Raw genomic sequence first — 13,736 nt, 5'->3', positions numbered from 1 at the left:
GGAGTAGACCCACATATCTCCCACAGATTCTGCCCCTGGTCCTGGTTCTCTCACATGCTGGTTAGTGTCATGATCCAGTCTAACATTACCCATCTCACTGGTGGGTACTCTGGCCTTGCCAGGCAGGTCACCAGCTCTAATTTTAGTGTGCACTGGTGATTTTTTTCTGTGGTGGTTGCCTGTGATCCAAGCTAACTTGCCCAATTGAGATCTCCCATGTGAGTTGGTGCATCTGTCTGACTCATACAAGTCCTGTGACTTACCTCCCAACCAGTTGATCTCAGCCTCCTCACTTATCTGCAAGTACAGTGGTTTTGTCAATGGGAGTCCCTCAGAAGTCATTCCTCACCTACAACATATTCTCTCAGTGGTCTTCCCTCCCACAAATCTCCTTAACTCCCCCCCGAACAATCCATGAACCACACACGTCAGGAGATCCCTGGCCTCACTCTGCCAGCCTGAATGAAGCTCGAGGTCTCCAGAGGCCCCCACTAGCACCATCCCATATCCCCCACAAGCCTGCACCCCAGGTCCTCATGAGCACAAAGCTGAGCCCATGCCCCACATGCAGTTAGCCTCATGGCAACTGCTCACAGTGAAGCATGTGTCCTAGGAAAAAGCTTCATTCTTTACGGGATGATAAACTTAATGCTTTTCTCCAGTAGTCTCTCCATCCGTTGCATGTCATCTGCATTCTTGCTTCAATTTCTCTGCCTTTCATCCAAGCTGCCATCTATTGTTCTCTAGTGAGTGGTCATGTTCTCTCCAAACTGAAGTCCACTAGAATGCAGGCTGGATTTTTGTTGAACCCCTGGCATTTAGAACAGCATAAGATTTGTAAAGGGTGTAAATCCTAGTCTGTCCTTACAAGGAGATTGAAATGCCATTGACATATCTTTTTCCATTGAATGAGAGAAACCAGAAATTAAATTATATGTTAAAATCATCTCAGAATGACTTAGGCTTATGTTTCAACCTCAAAACCAAATAGCTTTCCCCATAAGTTTTGAATGTATTGGGTCTTGGAAGGATGAAGACAAGAAGGTTGGTACAAGTTTAATATACCCTGAATGTCATTATAGGCCTGATTCTACTTCCTTTTTCCCTTATAGACAGTTACCAGATCTCCTGCTCTCTTTGTGTGTAGCCGCAAAAGACTGTGCTCCAGCTCTCCCCTCTACCACCATCAATACCTTTCTTCACTCACTCACTTTTACTATATCACATAGAAATGCAAGATTTTTTTGTGTACACCGACAAGCCTATTAGGAAACTTTTAACCTATCAAATAAGGAAGCTCCTACATCTTATCTCAATAAGTTTCCCTCTCTTACTCTCTCTCTTTCTTAAATTTTAAGCTCGCAAGTGTCTCTGATGTCTCAATGGTATAAATTTCATGTGGAATATTCCAGAACAACCAGGAATTGTATGTGTTCAGTACCTGATCATAGAGACTAGGATGATTTCTGTATCTCATGAAAACGTTTTCAGCAAAACCTCTGGGGTAGATTTTCCTAGAACAGATCCTGGTAGTCTTCAGATAGCAAGAAGCAAATGAAACACTAAGTTGTTTCTAGGAGTTTCCAGTTTGACCTTCTACATTTTGAGAGGCAAAGAAAAGAAAAAAAAAGTCCCTAAGTACTATTTCCATTTTCCCTTCTACATTATACACTCCATTCTCTCTATCTCCTTTTTGTTAACACCACAATTTTATGGTTTAAAATATTTTTGATGAACAAAATAAATGCTAGAATGCTAAATAACAAAAAGTACATATAATCCCACATAATGCCCAGAGACGATATGACTGTTAACTTTCTGATTGATTTCCATTTACTTTTTCTGTAATTTTTCATTGGACTGAACACAGTCTTTTTCACGTAACATTGTTGAAAGTTTATGTAACTGTTTTAGATACTTATTCTAATATAATTAATAACTTCCATGTATACACATTTTGGCTTTTCCCTGTTTTCATGTTATAACTAAAATGGAATTACGTATTGTCATATTGCTTGATGTGAATATCACTAAGGATAAAACTACATCCAAAATTTTGGTCTTTTTTTTTAAAAAGTAGATTCTCAAAAAGAAAGTAACTAAGTACAAAACTAAAACTATTTTAACATTTTTATCTATACCAGCTAGATTATTTTTCCTTATTAATAATAAATTTAGATGGAGTACTTGTACTTTCTTTTAGTCCCACCTTCATAGCTATTCTCTTACTTTACATATTGTGAAAGCACAGAATATATTTATAAACCTGTATCTTTTTTCCTCCTGATTATACAATACGTTTTCCTACTTTTTCGTTTGTCTTAAAGTTTGTTTGTTTTTTAATTTTGTGATAGGCATACAGCTAGACTACATAGTTGGAAGTTTGGATCTTGTTATCTTCCTTTAAATAATATTAAATTTTATTCTGGAAGGCAAGTATTTACTAACACTGTGAACTGGCTCTAGTTGTGACTTGGTTTTAGACTTTGTGAAGGTGCACTACTAAAGTAAATCTTGAATTACTCTCCAAACATAGTCTTTTCTGGGATCCTAAATGCCTAGTTTTGGCTGATATGCAATGTCTCCTAACTTTGTGTGACACACCTACATTTCAAAAACAGCACCTGAGCAAAAGGGATGGGGTAAAAATCAAGTTCTCCACAAGTATTACTTTCTCAAAGATCCCAGCCCCAAGTTGTCTGAAGACAATTTTGTTCATATAATTTGTCTACTTTTTTAATTGTTTATGGTGAGAATGTAAAATGGTATCTACTACTATATAATATCCATCATGTTCCCTATATTCACATATCTATGTTAAGGCACAGTGGAAAAAATAGGCATAAATGAATTTTGTGAATGCAAATATACCTTAATGTCATTATCTTTTGCTTTATGAAGATACTACAAGGCCAAAGCGTGACTATGAGGTGGATGGCAGAGACTATCACTTTGTCATTTCCAGAGAACAAATGGAGAAGGACATTCAAGAGCACAAGTTTATAGAAGCTGGCCAATACAATGACAATTTATATGGAACCAGTGTGCAGTCTGTGAGATTTGTAGCAGAAAGGGTATGTTCTCCCTTCTTATCCCTAGGGGGAAAAAAGCAGGGGTGGGTGGTTGTTCCTGGTGGCAAATTGCTTTCCCTACCCCCTTTCAGTCATCACTCTTTCCTGAACACAGTTATAAAATTTCGACATTCAAGCAGAGAATCAACTTTATTGCCATGTCATAATCTTTGTGCTAATCTCAATGAAGTATTCAGAAGACTAAAGACAACTAACAGATTGAAAGTTTATGGGGATTTGTTTAGTCCTTAACTCACTATCCAATGCCCCACTACACAAAATTGAATTTTTCAGGAAGATTTGTTACCTTCGGTTTTCTAGATAAGCTTCCTAAACTATTTGAGGGACTTCATTTTACTATCTCTGAAAACGTGAAGTCTTGCTGGTGAAGGGGTGAATTGATGGGAAGACTGCTTAGTCTGTTGCTGGCAAAAGTTGGAATTTAGAGGAGGCTGTAGAGACTGCAGTTCCCTTCTTGTAGCACGACAAATAGGAGAATGTTGAAGAGAGAGGATAGAGTAGGAAAGCACATGGATGTGGTGTGAAGAGCTGCCTATAGAGAGATCCTATCTTTTAGGAATACAGAACACCAGTTCTGCATGAAAAAATACTGGTTGAGTTGATTTGATGCTACTTTACCTCACTTTTCTTGTATTAATAAAAAAAATTACTGAAAATTTATTTAATGTCTTAGAATACACCAAGAAGTTGTACCTATCATCTTCTCTTTCAAAAAATGGCTTTCAGTCATCTAAATGGGTATTGGTTAAGTCACTATCCAAGATAATTACGTCTTTTCCTGTTTGAATGTATAGATATAGCCATGGTTAACATGAAATGTCCTGGCCAGTAAAAAACCAAACAACATTTACATCTTTTGTATGGCTGCTATGCTTAATAGGTAGCAACGCTGGAGAGTGTTCCTTATATGCTAAAGATCTGAATCATTGTAGTGCTACTTCTCATATAAAAATTCACATATTCACTGAACTCTGCTCATTTTCTACTGGACATTACAGATGAGTTTTTATCTCCTATTAATGACTCAGGACTGCTCCTATTTGCATAATTTTTTTTCATTTTATGTAAATCTAGCCTCAGAGTAATTAGGCCATTTCTCTCTAGGAGGTAGAATATGATATGACAAATGTATCTACTTTTCCAGAAATAGTTTATAAAGCAGTTCTTTGCTCTGAGCATTCATGGCTGTGGAAGCCAAGTTAAATGAGGTGTGCTATAATGTAATAAGGCTTTCAATTGTTAACAAACAAGAAATTTACATACTCAGTACAAACCCCTTGCTCAGCATTTAACCATAAACTGTTTCAAGTTACTTTTTGTAGCTGTCCTTCACTAGAATATTAAGGGCATGATGCATTGAAACACTCACTAAATGTTTATGAAATTGTTCCAGATTCACCCGATTACCATTCTTCGAAGTTAAATGTAGGTTAGGGTGAATCGAGGAGAGGCCTATTTATTCCAAGCACAATTCTGTCAGCACTCAAAACCTGGGTTTGACTTCAAATTTTGAGGCAAGTTAGTTAATATTTCTAAGCCTTTGTCTTCTCTTTTGCAAAAATGCAGTTGATAAGACCCACCCTATAGATTTAGGATTTCTTTTGTAAAATTGTCTTCAGGGATGACATGTGAGCTTCATCAGAATAGACTCAGTCAAATAACAGGTGGTTCATTGTATTTTTATCCATATCAGATATTTAAGGAAAAACAGGTAACAGAGATCACATGTGAAATTTCTGGCTCAGTGGCAGACACATAGTAAAGGGCATTAGTTATTGTAAACACTCTAACAACTCCCTATTTTCATATCAACTTTCGTTTACTCTTTACAGTGATTTTTCTCCTAGCTTTTTAACATTCATCGTCCCATACCACCTGTAAAATATGCATGCATTGCTTTTCTCTTGATTGGATGATAGCCATTCTTTGCATATTGACTCCATGTTTTTCTTCTGTTTCTACCAGGGCAAACACTGTATACTTGACGTATCAGGAAATGCTATCAAGCGGCTACAAGTTGCCCAGCTCTATCCCATCGCCATCTTCATTAAGCCCAAGTCTCTGGAACCTCTGATGTAAGTAAAGAGTACTGGAGGCCTTCATCTGATCAACTGCCAGTGTTTTAGTACACTCAGATTGTTAACACCTCATTGTCCCAAATGCATACAAATGGAAAATGTTATTATTGGCTTTTCAGCATTCCTATATCTTGAAGATACATTAGACTTCACTTGCACAACTAGAAGCACAGCAACAATAGTTGCTTAAAATGTCCACATTGATATTTGTTAGTTTGTATTTTTTGTTGTTATTTTAGAAGTTGTTTTGATTTGCTTCAATTTAACTTTTGGTGTTGTTTTGACAGTTAATTTGGTTTTCGTTTTGAATTTTTTTTCTTAGGATATACTTTATTTTTATTCAAAACACAGAGTTACAAAGAGAATGAGAGACAGAAAGAGAGGGATCTTCCATCTGTTGACTCACTCCCCGAATGGCCACAACAGCCAGAGCTGAGCCCATCCTGAGCTAGAACTCAGGAACTTCCTCTGAGTCTTCTGTGTGGGAACAGGAGCCCAAGGATGTTAGCCATCCTCTGCCACTTTCCCAAGCCACAAGCAGGGAGTGAGATTGGAAGTAGAGCAGCTGGGACATGAACAAGGGCCCATATGGGATTCTGGTGTCACAGAGGATTAATTTAGTATATACCACGACACCAGCCCCTTAGCTTTGATTTTGTTTCTAGATGATAGGAAACCACTGTCTTTGAATTGCTTCCTATTTTTGAGGGCAATTTCATAAGAAAATCTTTTAAATGTATGGGTTCTTTTTACAGAAAGTATAGTCAACATTTTAGTCTCTGTTAGCACTTGATGTTGTTCTATAGTAAAAATCGGATGTTCTTCAATTAAAAGTTTGTGAGCAAGACAGCTGTTCTAAATAGAATTTTACTTAGCAACATGATGGTAAAAAATCTATCAATCTAATCAACAGCTCCACCTAGCTCTGTACACTTATGAACAAATGAAAAACATGAGGCAGATATTTTCCTTGTCGTTTTCATTTTTGAAAAGACTTGCAGAATAGTAAAAAAAAATATATTGTACTAATAAAGTATTACTAATAAGAAAATATAATATTCCAGAATAAATATCAAATGTAGATATTCATAATCTAACTATAAAATCAGCACATGAAACTCTCATACAAAAACAAAGGTGCCTAGACAAATGTAGCAGAGAAAAGTGACTGTGAGCAGAGACCTGACCATCAGGTTAGGTTGGGGTTTTGCCTCTGCCATCATTCAGTTGTGTGACCTTGGGCAAATTGCCTGGTTTCCCTCAGGTTTGTTTCCTAACTCCTAAAATGGGTGTATCAATAGAGCTAGTGTAAAGGTTTAACAAATGCATGCAAAAGATAGTGACCGGAACCTTACTCAAGCACCGCATCCATTTGGGTCTCAGAACCACAGAGCATTGGACATCATTCAGAGAAGAATTAGAGCAAAGGAAAAAAAATGTCTAAGGGAAGACCAAAGAAATAGAGGTAAATCAGTTGCTTACATAGGATATCGGCTCACTGTCCTATGTCATCTTGGAGGATGAAAGAGCAGAAAGAAGGGCAGTAGCTGGAATGACAGTGAGAAATAAGTTACACACAAAGCTGATCTGTGGGGAAAGTGCCAGAGATGCACGATAAAGCAGAATATATTTTCATAAATACAACATGAACAGGAGTTTTTACTAGAGTGAAAGATAAAATCAGAATTCACTGAAAGTATCGTTAGTTTCATGAGTTTAACAATGATAATATGAAAAGCTTTTTCTGTAGTTGGCACATGGAAAAATGTATTTGGATGACAAAATGTAATTTTAATATTATTATCACTATAACCTGAGTTTAATTTCTCCTTAAGTAAGTTACTTTGTGGGATGTGGTATATAGTAAATTAACCAACTGTGAATTTCATTATGGTAGAACTATTTATAATCTAAAGGACCTCATAAATATTGTAAGTAATGTTAACATTAATAAGAAGTATTTTAAACAATAGCCTTCAGCTCCTGGGAAGAGCACTTTGAAGGCCCATTTCTGAAATAGAGAAAGAAGTCTACACATTGTGAACCTTCAGTGGGATAAACAGCTTCCCAGAGAAGTGAGGCCTGACGAAGCCACAGCGGTGACACATTTGGTCCAGTGTGAAATTAGGAGACAGTCCCATCTGGCGCTCAGTGGGAGGAGGTCTACTTTTCTTCATAACTATGAGATAACTTATTTCATTTGGCCTTAGGGAACTGTCACAGCCACTTATCACCCAGGAAAATTAGCCATACTGCAGGCTGAATGAGGACAGTGAATCTGACATAATTTGCTGCAACCATGTTCATGGGTCTTAAGCACAGTTGACGGTGACATTCAGATCCACACAGTTGTGTTACTAAATACTGGATGTTTACGGCTCACTCTCCCAGGGCTTTCCTTCAAGAATCATGCTGGTATGAATCTCCCATTCCCCAGGAGGAAGTGAATGCTAGGTCAGCTGGAAGAAAAGCATGACAGCTGTCACATTTAGGCATTGATACATCATCACACACGTTATTTCTCAAGTGCATCATTCCACATCATACCAGAGCCTGTTCATGCATACATAACTGATTGTTCTGAAGAGCTTACAACCAAGGGCATATATAGAAGACTGTTTTATTGTACCATGACCTGACTTCTTTTCCCCACTGCCATGGAAGAGAGGAACTTTCGTGTGCCAGCAGCCCATATTGGTGCCAACTTGACTCCTGGCTGCTCCACTTTTGATCCAGCTCTCTGCTAATATGCCTAGAAAAGCAGCATAAGATAGCCCAAGTCCTCGTGTTCTTATACCCATGTTTATGGCCTGGAATTGTGTCCAGACTCCTTGACTTTCACCTGACACAGCTCCGGCCTAAAGCCGTCTGGGGAATGAACCAACAGGTGGAAGCTCTCTCTTTCTGTCTCCCTCTCCCTCTCTATAACTCTGCCTTTCTAATAAATAAAAATAAATCTTTACAATAAACCTTGAGTTTTACCCTTGATTACTCTTTATTAATGCACTTTAGGAAAGTTTTCTCACTACTTCAAGCTTCCATGTCTTACTCTGAAAAAGGAGTTGACTACGATCAGATATTCTGGCTTTCTGAACTGCGTGCAAGGCAGTAATTGCTTTCAGAAACTCTTCAGATGCCTGCACTGCATCCTGACAGATCTACCAAAATGTCATTTACATTTGCCTGGAATTTTTGCTAAAGAATGTAAAGGGATAAAGCTGCCACTACTTACGAATCAGTACAGAAGGTTTTGAAGGGAATTAGAGAATCTTCCATTTCCTTCCCTCCTTGATGTGCCCTTGACACTAGTTTGGGTTCAAATAACCTTGTAATGATTAGGCATGATTCATATGCAGTTGATGATACAGCAATGGATAACAGGCTAATGGAAAGAAATAAATTAATCCCAGGCATTATAGCCTATTTGCCTACCTGAACAAAAATAAAATGGACCTCAGGGATGCTTTATGCTAACTTCCTAAATTATGGCTCAATATTTGCTAAATCATTTGATTATAATCTTTGAAAACACTTTACTACCAGCACTTCTGTTTTCTCTCTTCTGTGTCTACTTTAATTCAACCCTCCTTCAGCAGATCCTGGAGATGTCATTTTGTTATAAAAATAGAGGGAGTTCATGACTCTTGTTGCTATAGGCTTGCCTCTTGCCTCGTCTTTCCAGAAACTAAGTAGTGAGCCCTCAAAGTGCCTATTTGTTCTGGAAGCTACACATACCTAATGAGCCTCAACCCCACCTTGTATAATGCTTTGGAATCATTGTGTGTTTCTCTACTCCATATATTTTCAAATCTCCAGTGATGAGCAACAATCTCTAAAATGGATGAAATCAAAGCAAGGATGTGGCCTGACAACCGTTCTTAAAAGTATTGTGCCTCAACCATTTGAAATATACCTTCCTTTCCCTTTCCTCCATGCCTCCTCCTGCCTCTGATCACCCCCTAGAAAGTGTCCTTCAATTCTGTCCTCCCACATTGGAGAGAGGCTGAAATAGATGAGGACAACATCCAAGGAAGGATGGACAGGAAAGTTCAGATTTATGACTCATACTCAATGAAGGAGGAAGGTTTGCTTTGAAAAAAATAGAATCCTCAGGGTACATATGAGCATGTTGTTTAACTGCATAAGGGCTTGCCTGTGAAAAGACTAGCCGTACTCTGGGAAGTGCAAGGAACAAAACAGGAGGTGGTGATTACAAATCATAATGAAACAGATTCTGTCTCAGTCCACTGTGATATCAAGAGATAGACCTCTGAAAGAGTGATTCCCATAGCTAAAAGGATTCTGACAGAAAGGAGTCCTGTAGGAGGACTAGGAAGCCACTGCTAAGATTACACCTTGTTTCCTACAGGATTCTGCTTTGCTGTGCACTTTAGTTTTTCAGGATTGGCAATATTCCCCTTGTGTTCTTATGGCACTTTTCATTTCCCAGGGAAATGAATAAGCGTCTAACAGAGGAGCAAGCCAAGAAAACTTATGATCGAGCAATTAAGCTAGAACAAGAATTTGGAGAATATTTTACAGGTAAGATTTCTTACCCTGGTACTGTTAGAAGGGAGACACATTGCCTGGCATTTGACAGAGAGAGAACCGTGGCCTTGGTACATGTGGGTCCCAGCACCTTCCTGTCAAGAATCATCGACCTCAGCGTCATGTGCAGTTTCCCATCTTCCCCCATCTGCCACAGAACTCTGAGTGTTCTTTTCCCAGAGTTCAACTGCAGCCAGCTCGCTTTCTTGTTCCTGCTGGTCCAGTCCAAAAGCATGAATGGCAGGTGCCCCTGAGCTGTCTCCTGAAATGAAGGGGATTTGGGACATTCATACATCATGAGATTGTTTCATTAGGAAACTTGGAAAAGAAACTTTTAGGACATGAGATGGACAGTGCCTAAAGCAATTAAGCACTTACTGTTGAGAAGCAGTCTTGGGTCCCCATTGTTCACTTCCATTGCCCATCATTCTGTTTTCCCACCAGCAGCACTTGAGCAAGGCATTTGGAACATTTTGCTTTGTTCCCATGACTTCAGTGTCAAATCTCCATACAAACTTTTTTCTTGCTAAATATTGCCTTAGATACATGATGTTTGGGAAATACAGGCAGATTTTCTTTCCTCTTGGCGATCTTTTCTTCTGTTCCTTCATGGACCACTGATTAAATCCAGAAAGTAATCAAATTGGAATTTGCGTTACAACCAATTCTCAGTGGTTTAGAAACAAGAACTTTCCTCATGAAGTTCTTCCTGTGAAATAAGATATTTTTATCTTTTTTTATTAATTATTTTGCATTATGTGACAGTTTCATAGGCTCTGGGAATCCCCCCACCCCTCCCCACGCCCCTCCCCCCTGGTGGATTCCTCCACCTTGATGCAGTATTACAGTTCAAATTCAATCAAGATTCTTTCCTTGCAAACGTATACCAAGCATAGAGTCCAACTACTTATTGTCCAGATGGGTTGAACACTTTCTTGGGGAGACCATCTCTGGTCCGAAGTTAGAGCTGGTATAATATCATCCCAGTCAGATATTTTTTATCTTACTCAGACTATGCAAAATGCCAGTTCCTTAACAGTTTTCAAATATTTTAAATCAGGTAGGACCAAGTGCAGTTACTGTTGATAACAAAGATATGAGTTATGTTTCATCATTTCAAAGAACAGGTAAGAAAGCTCAGATCAAAACAAAACAGTGTACACTTTGACAACTAATTGAGTTTCAGGAGTAAAATACAATAATGAATATATTCATATTCATAATTAATATATGGTTTGTTATGTTCCAGTGACAATTTATTTTAAAATACTGGTGTAACATGGATAATACCCATCTTGTAGATAGCTTTTGTTCTAAGGAAATAATGAAATGGACTTAAGTTGCTCCAAATGATTTCTTGTTTTAAGTAATACATAATTTAACAGTTTGCTTATATTTCCTTCTATAATGTTTCCTCAACTTAAAGCCATAGTGTATTCTTAATAGGAATATCCCTATATGACAGATATCTCAATTTAATGGATTACTTGGAGAATGAATGGATTTTGCTATTAAAGATTTGGGGAGCTGAGGAGTATAACACAGTTTCCTCCAAAACCCTTATTATTCCCTCTATGTCTAAAATATCTGAATTTCTAACCTTGCCAAAGTAAAGTTATGAGACTGTAAGGCTAGCTTTCTTTGCTACACAGGGAGCCTTTAATCTGAAACTTGATACATTCCTAGCTCAGCACCTAGCCCAGAGCAAGCACCCTATAGCATGTTTGTTAGATAAATGAATGAATCATTGTCCAAGACTATAGGCAAAGAAGTTCAAAGATTGATATGTGATTATTGCTAGCCATAGACATGCATTGAAATTATTCCTTTAAATTATTGTCACAACCTTGTTGATGTGAGTTTTTTACTTTTCTGTTCCTAAAAAAAAGATGCTATTAAGATTTCTGACGAGCCATTTGTTAGCCACCGGTTTGAACATTTGGCACGTGAATGATAATCGCTCTTCACCACAAAGAGAATAATTCCTAACTCTGAGTGCATCTGCTTTTTCTGTAGCTATTGTCCAAGGAGACACCTTAGAAGATATTTATAACCAATGCAAGCTTGTTATTGAAGAGCAATCTGGGCCTTTCATCTGGATTCCCTCCAAGGAAAAGTTATAAATTAGCTACTGCGCCTCTGACAACGACAGAAGAGCATTTAGAAGAACAAAATATATATAATATACTACTTGGAGGCTTTTATGTTTTGTTGCATTTATGTTTTTGCAGTCAATGTGAATTCTTATGAATGTACAACACAAACTGTGTGAAGCCATGAAGGAAACGGAGGGGCCAAAGGGTGGGACAGAAAAGACATTGCAGTATGCAGGAAGGCCTTGGTTTGCTCAAAGTACCAGGTGTAGGGTTGAACCTCTGATGGGCTTTCAGCCCACAACACAGGCAGCCTCCTCACCCCAGCAGATGTCCAGAGCTGATTTAGCTGCTGAGCTCTCTGGTTTGTTTTGGTTTGGGTTTTTTTTTTTTTTCTTTTGCTTTAAAGAAAAGTTGCCAGCACTCAAACTTTTCCAACCTTCCCATTATCCACATCTGTAATTGGTACACTTCAAGTTTTATAACTATGCACATCCTTTGATTTCTAAGCAAGCAAAAGAAAGAAAAAAGGAAAACAGAAAGGAGTCCCTTTGGAGACGGCAGACTAACAGGAAGGATAAGCGTGTAGTTTCTTTGCCTGGCATCTGCAAAGACGAGCATTTCATAAAATTCACAAGTGTGTGGAGGACTGACCTCAGTGAGAGGAGGGAATTCCACTTGGGATTAGCTTTATGATTCTTGATTGTCTATTTTGCCATTTATAAACTGAAAGAAGGCACTAAAGATGAGAATAATTTATACAATAAAATATATTAAATGTATAGAAATGAATTTCTATAGGTTAAAAAAGTTTTGTGAAATATTTTGTAAAGACTAATTAATCGAAAGACTAAATGTATGCACTATCAGCAGATGATCAGATTCTAGGACTGAAAGTTGCACTCTTCCTTTTGTTGCCAACGATCCATTCAGACCATCCAGGTTCCTCCCCAGTCTGACAAAGACCCACTTCCTCACTTCCGCCTGTGATCTCCCCTCCACACCAGTGGCACACTCTAGTGGAGCACATCCCTTAGTGAGTCGCCCTCGTGGATATTTTTTGGAAGATATTTGATTAATGCATTTTGGAGATGATGGTTTCTCAGAAAAAAAAAAAAACTCAAACAAAGTATCTCCAAGGATTTTTTTTTACTTTTTTCTAGTGAAACAACCTGCGCCTGCCACATATCTATTTGAATTAGTTTGTTCTTAATTACTTACACACACTTCACATAAGACCATTTAGTATTTTGGCCAATTATAAGTAATTAGGACTTTTATTGTTTTGTCTCACAGAGTGACTAAGAATTTTTGGAATGGTCAGTAATGGTATTAGAGCCTTGGGGAGGTCTGTCCCCAGTTGCACTATTCTCTGAGGAAGAGAGAAAAGTATAATGGGGGCGAGGCAGGTATTGGGATGCAGACATTTCTGCTTCTGTGTACAAAGTAAAAAGAATCACAGGAAAGACAATTATGACTTTGAGCTTAACCAACTGAACTGCCTTCCTTGAGGCTGCACCTGGACCAAGTTTATTTTTTAATAATTATAATTCTGATGATTTTAAAAACGAAACCTCCCAAAGCCTATAAACTGAACCAGATGAGTTAGTTTCCCACTTTAGAGCTGATGGCAACATCAGCCACGCTTTTGCCCAAGGTGTTTAGAGAGAGACTTTTCAGTGATCTCAATAACCACTCAACTCTGGGTTCTGCGCATGCCCAGATTAAGCCCCATCGCCTTATTTCTGGGGTACATCAAGACCTGGCAGGGATTCTGCCACACTGTGCAGCAAACCAGCATGTAGGCTGGCATGGGAGAGCAAGAGGTAGAGCCATCAGAGTGATGGGGCTTCTTCACGAAAAGAATGAGTCTCTTTCCAAAATCAAGGGTTATTCATCTCACACTAAATCATTGTCTGTCTGGC

At 38.3% G+C, this 13,736-nt stretch overlaps 1 protein-coding gene across 5 annotated transcripts in view; it reads left to right on the top strand.

The window, feature by feature from the left end:
* Positions 1-12,529, top strand: part of DLG2 (discs large MAGUK scaffold protein 2) — a 746,421-nt gene extending 733,892 nt beyond the window's left edge. For all 5 annotated transcript variants that reach the window (XM_058663676.1, XM_058663675.1, XM_058663674.1 and 2 more), the window contains 4 exons: positions 2,902-3,074; positions 5,058-5,167; positions 9,621-9,712; positions 11,735-12,529. In XM_058663676.1, coding sequence (XP_058519659.1) covers positions 2,902-3,074; positions 5,058-5,167; positions 9,621-9,712; positions 11,735-11,841 — 482 coding nt within the window. In that variant the 3' untranslated portion in view covers positions 11,842-12,529. The remainder of the gene's footprint in view (positions 1-2,901; positions 3,075-5,057; positions 5,168-9,620; positions 9,713-11,734) is intronic.
* The last annotated feature ends 1,207 nt before the right edge of the window (positions 12,530-13,736 follow it).

This window comes from Ochotona princeps, chromosome 4 (assembly GCF_030435755.1).
Source record: "Ochotona princeps isolate mOchPri1 chromosome 4, mOchPri1.hap1, whole genome shotgun sequence".
Lineage (NCBI taxonomy): Eukaryota > Metazoa > Chordata > Mammalia > Lagomorpha > Ochotonidae > Ochotona > Ochotona princeps.
The sequence above is the reverse complement of the archived record's forward strand: the minus strand, read 5'-3'. Positions and strand labels throughout refer to the sequence as shown.